The sequence below is a fragment of the Chamaea fasciata genome, unplaced genomic scaffold, assembly GCF_029207755.1.
Source record: "Chamaea fasciata isolate MVZ Bird 193981 ecotype frontalis unplaced genomic scaffold, bChaFas1.0.hap1 SCAF_17, whole genome shotgun sequence".
Taxonomy (NCBI): domain Eukaryota; kingdom Metazoa; phylum Chordata; class Aves; order Passeriformes; family Sylviidae; genus Chamaea; species Chamaea fasciata.
The window spans coordinates 6,095,930-6,112,694 of NW_027094102.1; the positions used below are offsets into that span (position 1 = coordinate 6,095,930).

The following is a 16,765-nucleotide window of genomic DNA, read 5'->3' on the forward strand; positions in this document are numbered from 1 at the left end:
TTTTTTTTCTGCTCTTGAAATACTTATCTCTACCTGCTCTTACTTAGAGTGTCTAAGCTCTTGCAGCTCCTTTTTAGTGCCAGCGTGAGAATTCAGCACTTAATGAACCCCACCTTAAGCAAACCCTTCACCAGCCAGGCTGCGAGGCAGGTGGCAAAGCTGGTAAGCAGCAAGAAGTTTATACCAAGTGAGTCTGTCTGAGCTGCCCTGAGCTGTCTGTGCACTCTTCTGAGAACACAATGTGCTCTCCAGATGGCCCCATAAGCTGTGCCACCGGCTCTGTCAAGAAAATAAGGAAATGAGTACAGGAATGTGTGTTCCTTGTAAAGTCTAAGGCTCCTGCTACTCTCCTGGCTTAGCCACGCTCACAGCCAGGGCTGGTCGCTGTTCCCAGCTGTTTCTTGAAAAGGTGACACTTCCATGATCGTGCTTTTTTTGTGCCCCCACCCCTTGATAATGCTTGATTTCATTAATCAGCTTCACCTCAGCAAGGAGGCAGGCAGAGATCCCAAACATCATAGGCTGCTGCCAACCTAGTGGGGAGCAGTGGGTAAAGGAGGGACCAAAACCAGAGAGTACCCAAAAGGAAGTGTGTCCTAGTCTGAATCTGGTTCTGGGAAGGGACAAAAATTAGTGAAAGCCACCAAAATCCAGGCCCCTGTTCCCTGCTGCTTTCAGGATGGCTGTATTTGCAGCCAGTGCAAAATATTCCTTGCAAACTATCCTGAAGGTGAACTAAATATAGAAAAACAGGTAATAACAAGAAATTAGGGAGGTTTCTTTCTTTCCAGCTCACAGAGCATCCTGTTTGTGATTAGCCTGCTGTGCTGTGCACAGACAGGATGATTGCCAGCACTCCTGCTTAGGGCAGGGTCCTCAGTGCAGCTTCTTTGGCCACAAACCAAGCCTTAAATAAACCCCAAAAAAGGCCAAAAATAGTAATTTTGATTGGTGTTCAGATGGGGTTGACTTTCTTGGAGAATCTGGTGTCAGCTGTGTATCAGGAATTGCTGTACTGCTGGCTTTTTTTTTCCCTTGGTATAAAGGGATATCTGCTCCCCCAATGCTCGTGCTGAGGTAATGGGATTACTTGGAGCACAGAATTCCTGGAACACGGTCTAGGCAAGATGTCTGCATTGATAACTGGGGTCCTTCCAGCCCCTAAGTGGAACCAGGCCATCTCCTCAGGCATTTGTCAATAAACTCACAGTTGTTATTTGTTGCATTCAGTGCACGAGTCCAGCAACCTCCATCTGCCTTTTTGCTTTTGAAATTCTCCTTAGGGAGAGTTTGGGTGTCTGTGATGTCCCAAAGGTTTAACCCAGGGTGCTTGGCTTGCACTAACGTCAAACTCGGAAGATTTAGGCATGGTGTGGGCACCTGGGGAAAGGCAGGTCAGGAAACAACACCCTGAACACAAGCACTGAAAGCAGCTCCAGATTGTTCTGTGTCAAAGCAGGAATTTTTAATTCTGGATCTGAATCCCTTGAAAGCACAGGAGATAAGTGCTCATTTCTTTCTCTCCTTCGTTTTTACTTTTAAAGAAAACTGTAGCAGCTCTGAGCAGCCTCAGAAACCCAGTAGGAAATACAGAGGAGGTGATTTGTGGTATTTACACATGGGGCAGTGATAACCCTCTCTCCATGGGGTACAAAATGCTCTGTGCTTTGTTTTATTAAGATGTCACCCACTTTTTGCCCAGGGCAGCTGCTCCATCCCTGGATTTGTCCAAGGCTGGGTTGGATGGGGTTTGGAGCAACCTGGAATAGTGGAAGGAGTTCCTGCCCATGAAGGGGTTGGAATAACATGCTCTGCTTTGTCCCTTCCAACCCAAATCCTTCTGTAATTCTATTATTTGTTTCCTTTGGGTGTTATCCTTTGGTCTGTATACTGTGATGCTTTTAAGTACTTAAAAGATTATAAAACAGAACAGCAAAGAGCTAACAAATGTTGGTTTATTGCGCAAAATACTTTGAAAAGTATGGGGTTTTTTCCCATTTAATTTGACACTTCCAGAGGTATCCGTGTTTCCTGCTGAATTGCAATGGAAATGTCTTAAACCTCAGTTGTGATGGGAGACTGATGCTGACAGTCCCTGCAGATGCAGCTGAAAATCTGGCCTCTGTAACGAGAAATGGCACTGTCAATCATTCCCTCTTGGCAACGAGGACAAAATCAGTCCAGAAGAGGTTTTGGCAGGGAGCTGGGCGTCTCTCCCAGGTGCTCCTGGTGCCGAGGATCCCTCCCGCAGGAGCTCCGGGCTGGATCCCACAGCTGGGGAGCCCGCAGCACCGCGGGGCTCCAGCTCATGATTCAGCCTCTGGCCCTGCAAACCTTACAGATGTGCTGAATTTCCTTCAGCAAACGAAACACGGCTCCCCGTCACATACATGCCGGGCTCTCACACCCATGCAATGGGCTGTGAGTGGGGCTGGGCTGATTTCATCCCGGGCAGTCCGAGGGTGGGCGGGAGCCAGGACTTGTTGCTGCGTTCTAGGAAACCAGCGTGCAGCCTCCCAGACAGAGATTTTGTTTTTTTTTCATTAGCAAAGCCCTTAAAAGCTGCTCGCTCCTGCCCGTAGAAGCAGCCCCTTGCTTTTCATGCTTTATTTGGCCGCGCAAGGGGCCAAGCCGTGCATGGGGAGAGGGAGGTGGGGGAATCCCATCCCTCTCCCTCTGTTCTCCCTCCCCTTCCTTATCGCTCCTGACGTCTGGGAATTGAAATCTTTAATCACGCCGAGGAGCAGATGAGGCGCCAGGGCAGCTTCTCGCACAATTTCCGAATTAGCTGGACCCGCCGCCCGTCCCGGCTCGCCCCGGGGGAAGCCGCGCCGCTCCGAGAGGTCTGTGCCTCCTTCCCCCTCGGGGATGGGTTTGCAGGCATGCCGAGGAGGGGCCGTGCTCTTTTTGGGGCATGTGTGGGTATCCCAAGAAGGGAATTTCTGGAGGGTTTTGCTCTCTGGGAAGCTTGGAGCTGGTGCAGTGCTTGGGGCAGCGCTGCTGGTGCCGGGCAGGGGTGACAGGTCCCATCCTCTTAGGGTGAAGCGGCTTCAAGGGACATTCCCTGACAGTGTAAATACTGCCAGGATTGCCTTGGCAACTCCTCGGGGGATACGACTGGGAGAAATGCACTCTGTTTGTTGGTTTGATTTGTTTTCTTTCTGTTTTCTGGTTGATAGTCCAAAACTGCAGGATATTGCTGCCAGAGAGTTCTTGGAAGGGTTTGTTACCTGTGTGGGTTTTTCCCACCTGGAGGTGTGGGTGGGCTCAGCCTGATGGGCTGGGGGAGCTGCAAAAGACCAGCCTAGATGTGGAACTTTTTGCTGACTTTTTTATTCTGGTGCTGTGATGTTTGAGACCTTTTGTTCAATAGTGGAACTGAAATAGAGGAACTTTTCGGGAGAAAAGAGAAAGAAGAGGTTGATGAATTTGTGGTTTTTAGTCTGTTTTAGGTCCTTTAACCAGCAAAGCACTTGGGGAATGTGGGACAGATTTATTCCCTGCAGTTGGCTGCCTCGGGCAGGTCCTGGTCTCTTCTGCAGGGCTGTCCCTGGCACTGCCCATGTGTCCAGCAGTGAGGTGGGATTGCCTCCAAATCCTCACCCTTAGTTGTGCTGATTTAAATACCTGCCAGGCTTTTTTTTTTTTTCTTTAACTAAAGCCTCTACTTGCAAATTTTCCTGTACAGAAAAGGGGATCTCTGACTGCCTTAACCTCCAAATCTCCTCTGAGCACACGGCTGGAGCAAGTGGAAAGTGATGTATTCCCCACACAGCCCAGTTTTCCAGGCCCTGGAAATACTCACCACTTGCTCCATGTGCTGATGTCTCCACATTCCTTCCCTGGGGGTGAATAACAGGAGAGAGGCATCAGGCTGCTGTGGGCTCCCTGCCTGCCAGCAGTGCCAGGGTCCACACTCAGCCTGCCTGGCTGGTGGCACCACTGATGGCAGAGATGGATGGGGAGGAACCAGAGTCCTGGAATCGGGGCTTGGGGTGTGGCAGGTGAGTTGCGGACACACATTCTCCAGGTGTGTGTCCTCCACCACTTCAGACAGATGCATTTGTTATTGCTGGTGTACAGGCAGGAAAGTGAATGTTGGAGGAGAGGCAGAATGGTGACGGGTTTGCCTCTGAGATGGCAGAAGAGGTGAAGTCCCTGTTTCTCGCTTTAAAGTTACAGAGAAGGTCCACACCCTGTGGTTTAACTGTGCCCAATCTGGGTTAAAATCAGGATTACTGAGGGTGGTGAGGCCCTGATGCAGGCTGCCCAGAGAAGCTGTGACCGTCCCTGGATCCCTGGAAGTGTCCAAGACCAGGTTGGATGGGGCTTGGAGCAACCTGGGGTAGTGGAAAGTGTCCCTGCCCATGGCAAAGGGTTAGAATGAGATGAACTTTAAGGTCCCTTCCAGCCCAAACCATCCTGTAATTCTGTGATAATACTGAACTCATCCCTGCTGACGCCACAGGGTGGAAGACCTGCCTGAATCAAGCCCAGATCAATGCAGGCTGGAGGAGTTTACTTTTCTGGACTTCGGATCCCATATAACCCTGGCTAACATGAAAAGATCGCACACAATCCAGTGCTTATGCCAGAGTTTGGCATCCTGTTTGTCAGCAGAGTTGCACAGAAGTTTCAAGGAAATCAAGAGCAGTTTGGTGTCATTGCAAAATGGCCAAAATAAAATTTTAGTTCAAGGAATTTGAAAAATGCTGACTTTTTGGTGCTGTTTGGCACACACACCTCTGCAGCCAGAGCAGTCTCTGCGTTTCTGGAGGCAACAGTCAGAGTCCTGAAACCCACCTATAAAATGTTTGCTGTTTTTTATAAACAATGACCTCATTTTATTAGCTGGAAAAATAAAGCAAGTGTTTCCCATGGCTAAAGGCTTTGGTTACACTGCAGTTGTTCCATTCATCTTCAATCCAAAAAAAAACCCCAAACCCTCAGACAGAGAAGGATGGTTAACAACTCCCTGTTACAACTTGCATGTTTTTCCATTCATTCTTCCAGCAATTTAGATCTGATTTAAGCAGATCATGCCTGGGTCACTCACGTGCATATTTATTTTTCCTTGAAATGGCTACAAAGCTGCTGTGTTTGAAGGGAAACAGGCATTTGCCAGGAGCCTCTACATACCTGTCCATCAAGGTGAATAGAAGTGAATTGTCACTGCAGGAGGCAGCGGGTGCAGGGCTGGTTCTGCCAGAAGCAGTGAGGCTGAAATGTGGAGCACAGGGATGACAAAAGGCCAGCAACGTTGAGTTTAAAACCTCGTTTGATGAGACTCGGAGGAGGGGGTGGCCCTGCTACCATCAGGGTGGTTTTCTGCTGTCCTGGAGTTCCTGACCCAAACTGAGCAACACTGAAATCCAGCCTGGCAAACCAACTGTGGGTGCTGGAGGTCCATGGGCTGAGGCTGGGAGTCAGCTCTGGCCGTGCTGCAGAGGTGATTTCTCAGTCAAAATGATCCTCTGCCATGGTTTTAGTCTGTCCTGTCTGCTTTCAGTCCATTCAGGTGAACAAAGTAAAGCAAAACTATCCCAACAAGTCCTGGATATAACTTCTTGGGAATGAAATAAGAAATAAACCCCTTTTTTGTAAACTGTTCAAATGCCAGCTCCACTGGGTCTGTGGATCCCTCCTGCTGCAAAATTGCTTTATCACAGCAACTGATGTCATTAAATGTGTGGTTTGAGGAGCCCGGCTGCCACAGAGTGCTGCTCTTTGTGCTTTTCCCCTTGTGATTGGTGTGTGCATCCCAAGGACATGAGAAAGGTGCTGTGTATCTGTAAAGATCATGGTCATGATAATCAGAATTAATTACTTCTGCACTGTATAAACCAGAAGTTATTCTGGAATCTATCTGTCCAGTCAGTTGCCAGTGTTGGTGATTTCCGTGGTCAGAGCAGAACCCATCCCTGTGAGTTCCACTGCTGAGATTGTCCTGCCCAGACAGCAGTGCCCAGCCTCAGGCCCAAGCAGGAGGAGAGGCGTGTTCCCCACCTGGTTTATAAACACAGTTTAGTCCAAGGCACTGATATTGGAGAGACCAAAAAGATAAAATAATGTGTAGGCATTACAGGAAAATCTGTGTTCTCCTCCACCCACCCTTTCAGTGCCATCAACGATGCCCAGATCTTGTGATACCTTAAGTGAGGACAGAAAAAAACCTGGATTTGGATGTGGTGAAATACAAATTTTACTTCTCCTTCTTGACATTTGCCCTTTTGTAGGTCCTGGTCACAATGCTGATTCACACTTGGTTCTTTCTGGCCTGCCTGCCTGTGGTGAGCCATGTCTGGGGACGAGCGGGCCAAGGTAAGGATCCTGCCTGTCCTCGTGGGGCCGGTCCCTGTGGTTTGTCTGTCCCCTGGAGAGCCCAGCCCTTCCCCTTGGCAGTGACACCACTCTGAGGGGCATTCCCAAAGCCAGGCAGGGTTCCAGGGGGCTGCTGTGCTCTGCTGTCTGCTGGTGAAGCTCCAAACAGCCTTTCCCAAGCATGGAGAGCAATGAGGGGTCAGGGGCCCATCTGGGGAGAGCCCCTCCATCCCTCCCCACCCTGCCAGGCCTGTCCTCGTCTCTGGCAGCAGTTCGGCCACTCCCTTGCATCAGGGATGCATTTCAGCCTGTGCAAGCAAGGAAAGGCTTATGTGATCTGTGGGAGCCTGAGAAACAGGAAGAAAAAGGGTGTTGCTTCTTTAGACGCTGCACCTTCCCGCTTTGGGTGTTTGTGGTGAGATGTGGTGCAACATCTGGGTGAGAAAGCACGAGGTGATTCCTCCTGTATCATCCTGTTCCCCGGAGTGACCAGAAGATGCCTACAGCACCTCAGCACAGCCTCTCTAGTGTGGAAGAACCACCTTAATGTCACGTTTGAACATTCCGTGGAAGAGCACAGAGGTTTCTAGAGAGGTGGTGGCACTGCAGGGCTTGGACAGATGTGTCTCCCTGCTGTGCATCTTCCAGACTTCTGCAGTTAAGCCTGGGCTTAACTCCCTGAGAGCTGGAGAGCAAGGTTACAGCATCAAACATGTACATCTAACACAGGGCAAGGAAACAGTGGAGCTTTCATGGCTCCGGCGATCATTTGCATCCAGCACATAATGGTGCTTTAGAGGATGATGTCCTTTCTGGTCTGTCTGGGGACATTCTTGCCTTTTTAGCTTCTGGACTCCTAGAGTGATGCCCAAGGAGCTGGACCACACTTGGCCAAAAGAGGACAGCTCCACGTCTAGTCTAACTATGAATTCCCCTCATTGTTCCACGATCTTTTACCACTTCTCTTAGGCATGATTTGGGGATTTGCTTTTTGCCCTTCACCCCTCTTTCCCCTGTTTTCTTTCTTCCTCTTCAGATTTGCCTGGGGTGAGATGTGAATCTGAGCTTTGTTTCCCCAAAATAGTTATCTGCTTGTTGGGCAGCCTGCAGGAAGTCTCTGCGAGGAAAGGTTAAGGCACAGATGTTGGGCTGAGACAAGCAGGAACCTCACTGCCAGCTCTCACTGCTTTCCTGGGTGGTGACATCGTGGCAGGGATGTCAGGAGGTGTCTGGGCATCATGCAAGACCAGATTAGGGAGTTGAGGAGCCCTGGGTGAGAGTTTGGCAACACTGAGGAGAAACTCCAGATCACTCTGAGATTTTTTTTTGTAGTAAAGGGAAAGAGAGTGTTAATAACTGCATATGAGGGGAGCACTTGGGTGCAGATGTTTATAGTGTGCTCACTCACTGCAAATTAGGGCATCCTGCTGGAAAGGCAGCTCTGGGCACAGTGTCAGAAGGAGGGGAGAGAAATCTGCTGAGTTGCCATCCTGCATCCAGCCGAGTGAAAAAGTTTCATATGGTGACATTTGTGTGACAGGAATCATTGATTCAGGGAGTGACACATGAGCTCAGACATCTAGCTGGGGTTAACAGATAGCTGTGAAATCTGGGGATGATAAAGGAATGTGTGCTTTCTTCTCTTTTACCTCCTTGTCTGTTACTATTTTTTCCCTCAGGATTTGTCATTTAGTTTGCAGCTCCCTGCAGCAAACTGATACAAGCTGGTGCCATGAGTTATGGTCCTGCCAGGAGCTGTTATTTACACTTTATCAGGTTTTCTTTTTTTTTCTTTTTTTTTACTTCTTTCTAAGCCCAGCTGGTCCTTGGAGCTGCCTGTGAGATGATCATTCTGCAGAAGTGTGGGATCCATCACCTGGGGAATTTCTGTTTTTCTCAGCAGCCCAAGCCTATTGAAGAACCTTGCTTGAACTCATTTATCCATTTGCTGCCCTCCTATTTCACATGTTTGCACTGAACACACTTGCTGTAAAAAACCATTCAGCATGAAAACTCCTGGGAGAGCCCTTCAAGACATGAAGGGTTCACGGAAAGCCCCCAACTCTGGGGAGGCTTTACCTTTCTGCAGGGGCATAAAATGAGCACCTGAGAAACTCCTCTTTGCACGGGAGGCTCCAGGCCTGCAGAGCTGCAAGGGGACTGCAGGAGCTGCCAGGCAGCCCCAGGGGATGCTGAGGACTTGCCCGGGGTGGGGAAGGTTCCCTTTGTACCACAACTACTCCCATGTCCACAGAGGAGACAGCACATGTGGGTTTGGTGGCAGGAACTGCACCCATGGACACGTCTCCTCCTCCCCAGGGTCAGGCCGGCTGAAACTCACTGTCCTTTCAGAAGACAGGCTCCAGATGAAGTGGAAAGAGACTGAAGGGAACATCAGTGGCTACAAAGTTCGGGTAAAGCCCATGGCAGGTACGTGCTGACACCCTGGACAGGAGGCCCAGCAGAGATTCGTGTGTGAGAGGGACTGAGCTCCATGTTCCATCTGGAGCACAACAGGACCCCATTACGAGCATTATTTGACTTTAGGGAATAGAGACAAGGCAGAGGGAATTATCCACAGCCTGTTGTGGTTCCAAGGGTTGGTTTCATTGAGCTGCACGTTCAGCACTGACAAGGAGCCTCTCTGGCCACCGCGGGAGCAGTCTGCAGTGCCACCCAATGCAGGCACAGTCCCTTTATCACAGGAAAGAGAAGAAATTCAGCTCTCTTCATCCTAGGGGAAAGGTTTAGCCAGAAACGCTGTTCTTTGGGACTTCGTGAGACAGAAATGAAAAAGGTTCATTGCCTGGCTCTTCTGTGGGAGCTCCCAGCTCTCTCACCACCTGCAGGGCCATGGAATGGGAAGGCTTTGACCCTGTTTGTGAAGGCAGGCTCATCCCTCTACCTCCCTACCCCTACTCGCTGATTTCAGAAGTTGAACCTGGTGGTGTTGGAAGGACACGATGTCCCTCAGTCGTGGCTGGCATTCGGCTCCAGGGCACTGCCGCTTTCCCAGAGAGCCGGAAAAGGGATCTGCCGGGCGGGAGGGGGGGCGGCAGCTCCTGTGATCATCCACCCGTTTTTAGCTCAGCCCCCACCTGTTTCCCAGGCTGCAGCAGGAGGTTTCTCATTCCTTCCCTGCCCTGCTCTTCCCCAGAGCCTCAGCGCAGCAGAGATCCATGAGCATCCCGGGAATGCGGGGAATCCCCACCGGCGCTCCCAGCACATGCCTGAGGCTTTCCCTCTTAGCCTGGGGAGCTTCCAGCCCTAGGCAGGAGCGCAGGGACGGCTGGGTCACAAACACATCCTTCTCCATAATTTAAAGCTCGCAGACCTTTCGCAGTCAGAGGGGTTCGGGGAGCTGCTGTGCCTCTCTGGTTTGTGCAGCACGGAGCCCATGGGGCAGCGATCGCTGCCTTGCTCCCTCTGCTCACTGCCCTGACAGCACAGAAACGCCCCAGTTCTTGGCTGGTCAAGGCATCCCAGCCCCAGGACAGGGTTCAACAGCTTGGGACATGCCTGTGGAAGGGTCTGGAGGCAGTGCCAGCCCCCGAAATGAGCTGAGCCCTGCAGGCAGCAGCTGTCCTTGGGGACGGATGGGGCAGGGACAGCACAGCTGGGTAAGTCCAAGTACCAGCGGTGACCTCCAGAGACACCGAGTCCCTTCCTCATTTTGTTACATATGACCTCAATCCGTTGGGTGTTTTCATAAGCAGTTGCCAGTCCTTACACTCTGAACACCAGCTTTTCCCACTACAACTCCTTGGGAAGTTGGTGAGGATTGCACTAATAGTAGGTGGGAATTTTCTAATTTGGGCACTCCTCAAAATTTAAAGAATAAATAGGAGCTGACTCCGGTCCCTAGGCAGACATTCCCTGCATTTCAGTGCTGCTTTTGCTACTGTCAGCTTAAATTTAAGCTCTGACAGCCTCTGAACTGTGGCTTCATCCCACCTCAGGGGACTCGGAGCAAGAAGTCATGCTGAAAACCAAGACTCCCAAAGCCACAGTGGGAGGGCTGAGCCCCACCAAGGAATACACCCTGCAGGTCTACGTGCTCAATGGCTCCCAGGAAGCCCTGTTTGCCAAGAGGAAATTTGTGAGTAAGTGGAGAGGGCTAAATTTTACCTCTCAGAGCTCCTGAGGCTCTTGGGGATGTGGCTGCTCAGAGTCCATCCTGCGGCACATGCCCTGCAGACTGTTTGGCAATCACAGAGCCTGGTACTCTTTTGGTTGGAAGGCGAGAAAGGGAGATGGGGAAGACCCAGGGGATGAGGGGGGGACTGTGGCTCACAGGCCTCTCTAGAGTGGCAATATCACTGTTTTTTGTCTTCCTACAGTAGAGGAACTCAAAAATGCATCCCAGACTAGAAACAACCGAAGGAATGCAGGAACTGCGTCAGGAAAGAATCTCACCTCCTCGGAGAGCTCAGCAGCTGAGCACAGTGGGGTGGCAGAGGCCCCCCCTCCACCCCTGAACACTGCCTTGACACAGGCAGGTGGGTGCTCTCACCATCCTGGAGTCACACAGGATTGATTTTGAGCCCCAATCTGAGCCATGCTACCATGGCTGGAGCATTCCAGCCTCCTGGGAATTCCATGTCCTTAAAACCATTGCCATTTTCTCCCTGCAATCTCCCTTCATCAGAGATATTCTTTCAGTGAGTCTTGCTAGCCTGGTCTCATCCTTTGCATGCAAATCTTAGCTACAGAAACACAGTAAACCACCTAAAAATATTTGCCCCTCATTCCAGCCAAGCTGAAAACACACATCCAGGTGTCCAAATTCAGCAGATGCAAACTTATCCTTCAACTGAATGTGGATCCTTTGAGAACAAGCTGCTCCCTGAGCACTGGGCTGATGGTGCTTTTTTCCCTAAGCTCTGTGGCCCAGGGTTGGCTGCAGGTGCTTTACAAGGATTTCCTCAACCTCTCTGGCTGGACACTGTATGTAACTCTAGAGTCTCATGTTTCCATGAGCTCAAAGGGAAATTACACCTGCTGATGGAAGAAAGATCCATCAGAGCCATTATCCAAAAAGTCTTGCACTAGCTCAGGGTGTTTGCAAGTCACAGATTACCGAACTCTGGAGAGCAACTTGGTAGGAGGTGCCATGGGATGTTTTCCTTAAATTGTATTTTATAAACATTCATTGTTTGTTGTCATCAAAGATGATTGGAAGGATCTGATGGTACCAACTTGCTGATGGTACCAATTTTTAACATTAGCTCCTGAGCATACATGCAGCCCTCTCAGAGAGGTATGAATGAAGGTGATGTCAGTCCATCCACCTATTTCCATAAACCTGTAGGAATTATAAGACTGTAGGAATTTTACCCTCTCTGGGCCCCCTACACCTGTGCCAAATGTGGCTTGAATCAGCTGAGGAGTGGGGTTGCATGGGGATTACACAGGTAGGGACAATGGGATTCTTCTCTTTGGAGCACAGCAAAGGACAGAGCTGAAAAGAAAAGGCAGAAGGGGATTCAGCCCAAGAGCTCAGGAGAAATGACAAGAAACCAGCCCAGTGTGGAGACCAGTGTGACAGAAACAACATCAACAACCCCAAAATCATCCCCACGCACTCCTGCAAACGCAGAGCGAGAGTCTCCAGGAAAAGAAAAAACCCCAAAGGATTCACTGAGACGAGGTGAGAGTGGGTTCAAACATGTCTTGCTCCTTCTTCCCTGCTGTTTTCCCTAACACTCATTGAATCCAAGATTTCCAGCCCACCCTCTGCCCCCCCTCAGAGTACAGTGCTGCTGGTTGTGCTTCCAATCACTAGGTCATGCTTTGGGAGCTGTCAGAGCTCACTGGAGAAATCTGGAGTTCTGTAGAACATGAATTCTCAGGAAAGCTGGAGTTAGGCCAAAAATTCCTTCCAGATGATTTAATTTATTGATTTTAATTGATTTGGCACCATTCTCTCTTCATGTTGTCATTTCCCCCCGCTCCTGGCAGACTGATATAAGCATTCGTGTTCTTCAGCAGAGCACCCCCAACCATGGACCTTTCCAAGGTCTTTCCTTTTCAAACACCCCTGGTGTTTGTTACCTGGCCTGCTGCTCCTCCTGGGCTTGTTCTTCGTGTTTCACAGATAACTGATCCATGAGGATCCCTCAGATTCAGTTGAGATTGTGATGTCTCCCAGCTCTGCTGAAATGGTGGGAACGGGATGGGCCAGAGCATCACCTTTGGCCCAGCAGAAATCCATGTGTGTGATAGGAGACCTACCTCCTTGGAGCCTGATAAAACTTAATGGCATCATCTGTTTCCCCTCCACCAAAGATGGAAAACTTCCCATCTGACAAGTATTCAAGGAAGATGCATTCAATTAGCACCAGACCTTATCTTATCCTCTGTTGAGCTGAAGGCCTGGGGTGGGGAGGAAGGCAGAGCTGGAGTATCCACGGTGCCAGCAGGTTTTTACACAGAGATTGGATTTAATATAAAGCCATGAAATAATTGTAGCCCACAGGGGATCTTGTGATGGAATGGAATTAAGCAATCACCTGCAATTCTTGGAGACTTAGGCCAGATAAAAGGAAGCACTGGGCTGGGGCAGAGATGGAATGGAGCTGACAGCTTGCAGAGAGCAGTGCTTGGGTTAGCACACACTTCCTGACAGCTTTAACCCCTTCTTGGCAGAGGTGCAGCTGCACACCATTCCATTTTGAGGTGCTGAGATGGGTTACCCTTGGCTCCGTGGTTTTCACAGGATGCTGGCATGTGCCAGACTGGCAGATGGTCCATTCCACCATCCAGACAAGGCCTTGCACAGCAGATTTGCTTTTTATCTTAAAACTGAAGCAGGTTTTCCTCCTCACAATTGTTTCTCTCAGTATCAAACCTTTTCCCTCCAGGCTCACAGTTCCAGTGTGACACACCTGCAGTGATTGACATCGTCCTGCTTGTGGATGGGTCCTGGAGCATCGGGCGAAACAATTTCAAGCTCATTAAGGAGTTCCTGAGCAACTTGATTTCCCCATTCAGTATTGCAGAAGACAAGATAAGAGTGGGTAGGAGAATGCTCCTATTTCCTGACCTTGGGATGTTGATGTTTGAAGGGGCCTTGGTCTCTGGTCCCTGTGGTTATGTGCTCCTCCTGGGAGCTGTTTTTTCTTTAGGATGGGTCCTAGAGTTGCTCTTGGAAGCTTTTCTCATTTGGCAGCAAGCTCTGGCCTCTAGTGGCTGTGAAAAATATCTGCACAGTGAATAGAAGTGCTCTCTTTGGGCAGCCCTAGGTCAGGTGGTGATGCTGAGATGCTTCTGGGATTTGCTGCCATCTCTGACCAGGCGCTCAGCCACCAATGCACTGGGTGCAGTGGCAATGCCACACTGGGGCTGCTGTGAGCTCAGCAGGGAATGGGGCTGCTTCCAGCTCTGAGTGAAGCTGACAGCCAGGCTGTACATGAAATAGGATGGTGTAAGTCCTTCTCAGCCCTTGCAGATGATTGTTTGACCTGGATTAACCTTGACACCTGGTCAAGTGCCTCTGATCATCATGACAGAGGTGTGTACCCCTGTACCCCGTGGGGTCTGAGGCATCACTTTGCTGAAACAGGGCAGGGCCATAGAATCACAGAATTGTGGAATATCCTGATTTGCGATGGACCCACAAGGATCATCAAGTCCAAGTCCTGGCCCTGCACAGAACACCCCGAGGATCCCACCCTGTGCCTGACAGCATTGTCCAAACATTCCTTGAGCTCTGTGAGGCCTGGGACTGTGACCACTGCCCTGGGGAACGTGTTCAGTGCCCCACCACCCTCTGGGGGAAGAACCTTTTCCCAATATCCAGCCTAAATCTTCCCTGCCTCAACTTCATGCTTTTTTCTCAGAGCCATGCAGAGAAGTGGAGTTAGAAGCCCCACCTGCTCTTCCCCAGTCTTTGTCATTATTTTGTGTCATCTTCCCAGACACCAGCTCCCAGGGTGGGTCTCCTGCAGCTCACCTGGGCTGGCTGGATGCCCACAGCTCCTGTCTCCCCCAGGGCTGTCCCAGTACAGCAGTGACCCTCGCACAGAGTGGGATCTGAGCTCTTACTCCACGAGGGAACAGGTGCTGGAGGCCGTGAGGAGTTTGCGGTACAAGGGTGGCAACACCTTCACAGGTAACTCCACCTTGCAGGGCTCCAAACAGCCGGGACAGCCACGGTGGGGGAAGCTGTTCCTATGGATGGTGGGCTCTGTGGGGACTGTGGCCATTGGGGAGCAGAGAAAACCGTAAATGCATGGGGGGATTTGTTTTGGAAGCCTGTGGCACAACCTCCATCTCTGCCCCTCCCCAGGTCTAGCACTGACCCACGTCCTGGAGCAGAATCTGAAGCCAGATGCTGGTGCCCGGCTGGAGGCTGAGAAGTTGGTGATCCTCCTGACTGATGGGAAATCCCAGGATGATGCCAACCTGGCTGCTCAGACCTTGAAAAACCTGGGCATAGAGATATTTGCCATCGGTAAGATCACAGCCATTGAGAAGCTGTAGGACACAGCCAACCTATTTTAGGTCATCTTCAAACTGAAGGTTATGTTCCCTCAGCTTTGACAGAAGCATCCTGAGGCTGTAAAACTGAAGTAGTGGGTGGCACCTCATTACTTGGTGGCTCAGATGAAAATTAACTCATTGTTCAGCCCAGGCAGTGCCTTCAAAGGATTTTTTTTTTTTTTTGGAGAACGTATTTACATGAGAGATTTCACACCTCCCATCTAAAGACCTTGGGGAGCTTCAGGGACCAGTGCCATGAAAATATTCTCAGCTGGGGAGTTAGGCAGGAGAACATTGTATTGGGGATGGCAGGAGACCTCCTGTATAATTACTGCCTCTCACATGTTCTCATTCCTCTGAATAACAGCATTATCTGCTTTTCACTGTCTGGCAGCCACACCAAGACACAGAATGGCCTTGAGCAGCTCTGGCCTTGAGGACTACACGAGGTCTGCTGGAGACTGATACATGAGCCATAAAATTACATAAAAATTCCCCTAAAATCACAATCTCCAAAAGTTTAAGTGCTAATTTATGTTGGGAACATGCAAGTGAGGGTTTATTGCATAGGGTTATGCAGGTAAGTGGCTTTTATGGGGGGAGGAGAGCTGCTGAACCTTCTTGGGCAGTGTTAGGGAACCTTGAACATAGCTTTGGGAAACAAAATGAGTTGTACTGTGGAGCTTGGTCATCAGAGAGTTAATGAGGATGGGAAGCTGAAGGATGGGGATGGAGAATGCTGTGTGATGGAGAAGTTCTGTTATATAAACGGGCTGCTTTTTGCTCATCCCTGACTCTGTTGAAATGCAATGTGATGTTCTGATGCACAACAGGCTCTCTGTGGGGAGCGCTGGCACCTCATAAATATAAAATGGTTGTTTGTTCATTCAGTCCCTCATCTCTTTATGCCAACTGCCTCTCGGGCTGAAAAATATCTACCTTTCTGATAGCAAAGCCTGCAGGTGGTGAGGAGGCAGGAAAAGAGAAGGAAGATTCACCAGGCCACTAAAGGCCTCCTGAGCTGGAAGATCAGCCCAGGCTGGGCTGAGGTGGCTGCTGCAGGAGAGCCCAGGGCACTGAGGCTCCACTCTGGTAGTGGAGTGATGGGGAGGCAGTGCTGGGAGGGCAGGGTGGTGCTGAGCCCACCCCTGGGAGTCCCTCTGCTCGTCTCTGGGAGTTTCTGAGCCTGGTTCTCTGCTGGCAGGCGTGAAGAACGCGGACGAGGCGGAGCTGAGGCAGGTGGCCTCGGAGCCGCTGGAGCTCACCGTGTACAACGTGCTGGACTTCCCCCTGCTCAGCTCCCTGGTGGGCAAACTCACACGGGTCCTGTGCACCAGGATCAAGGAGAGGAGCCATAAGGAAACCACAGGTGAAGTGGGAACTCCGCGGTGAGGGCTGAGCTTCCTGCTGCTTGCCATCCCCCTTCCTCTTGGAGGGTAAAATCACCTAATGACAGCGATTACCATTACAGGGAAAAGCTTTCCCTCTTCCTTCATCATATGGTGTGATAAATGTGTTGTAACCATCTCCTTTTCTCCTTCCAAAAAGAGGCAGAAAAAGCAGAAGAACTAAGATGAAAATATACTAGGGAAAGTGTATGGAGTAAATGTGGAGGTAGGATGAGAAGATGATGAAACACCTAAACACATTTTTTCCCTCTGCTAAACTTTGCATTGTTGGATCTCCAAGGAATTTTCGAGTTCAAATCAAGCAGCCATTTCTTTCCTTTGCTTGGGAACAGCTTGCATGATGAAGACCATGAAGAACCACTCCAGATGTTAGCTTAGACCCTCAGGAGAAATATCATGTACATATTTACACCTCTTTTTGCTCTAAGATTGACCTAAGCAGAATGGGAACATCTAAACTTTAAACATAGTTTCATTTTAATGCTCTGGACATTCATATAAATAAATTCATTTATTCTTATTGATTTGTATTTGACTTAATTAGACATTTT

The 16,765-nt window shown here is 50.0% G+C and overlaps 1 protein-coding gene across 1 annotated transcript in view; it reads left to right on the forward strand.

Moving 5' to 3' along the window:
- The first annotated feature begins 2,765 nt into the window (after positions 1 to 2,765).
- COL20A1 (collagen type XX alpha 1 chain) overlaps positions 2,766 to 16,765 on the forward strand; it is a 52,186-nt gene continuing 38,186 nt past the window's right edge. The window contains exons 1-10 of the mRNA XM_066199045.1: positions 2,766 to 2,843; positions 6,237 to 6,321; positions 8,641 to 8,751; positions 10,281 to 10,424; positions 10,662 to 10,820; positions 11,771 to 11,971; positions 13,185 to 13,340; positions 14,315 to 14,434; positions 14,612 to 14,776; positions 16,010 to 16,174. Coding sequence (XP_066055142.1) covers positions 6,249 to 6,321; positions 8,641 to 8,751; positions 10,281 to 10,424; positions 10,662 to 10,820; positions 11,771 to 11,971; positions 13,185 to 13,340; positions 14,315 to 14,434; positions 14,612 to 14,776; positions 16,010 to 16,174 — 1,294 coding nt within the window. The 5' untranslated portion in view covers positions 2,766 to 2,843; positions 6,237 to 6,248. The remainder of the gene's footprint in view (positions 2,844 to 6,236; positions 6,322 to 8,640; positions 8,752 to 10,280; positions 10,425 to 10,661; positions 10,821 to 11,770; positions 11,972 to 13,184; positions 13,341 to 14,314; positions 14,435 to 14,611; positions 14,777 to 16,009; positions 16,175 to 16,765) is intronic.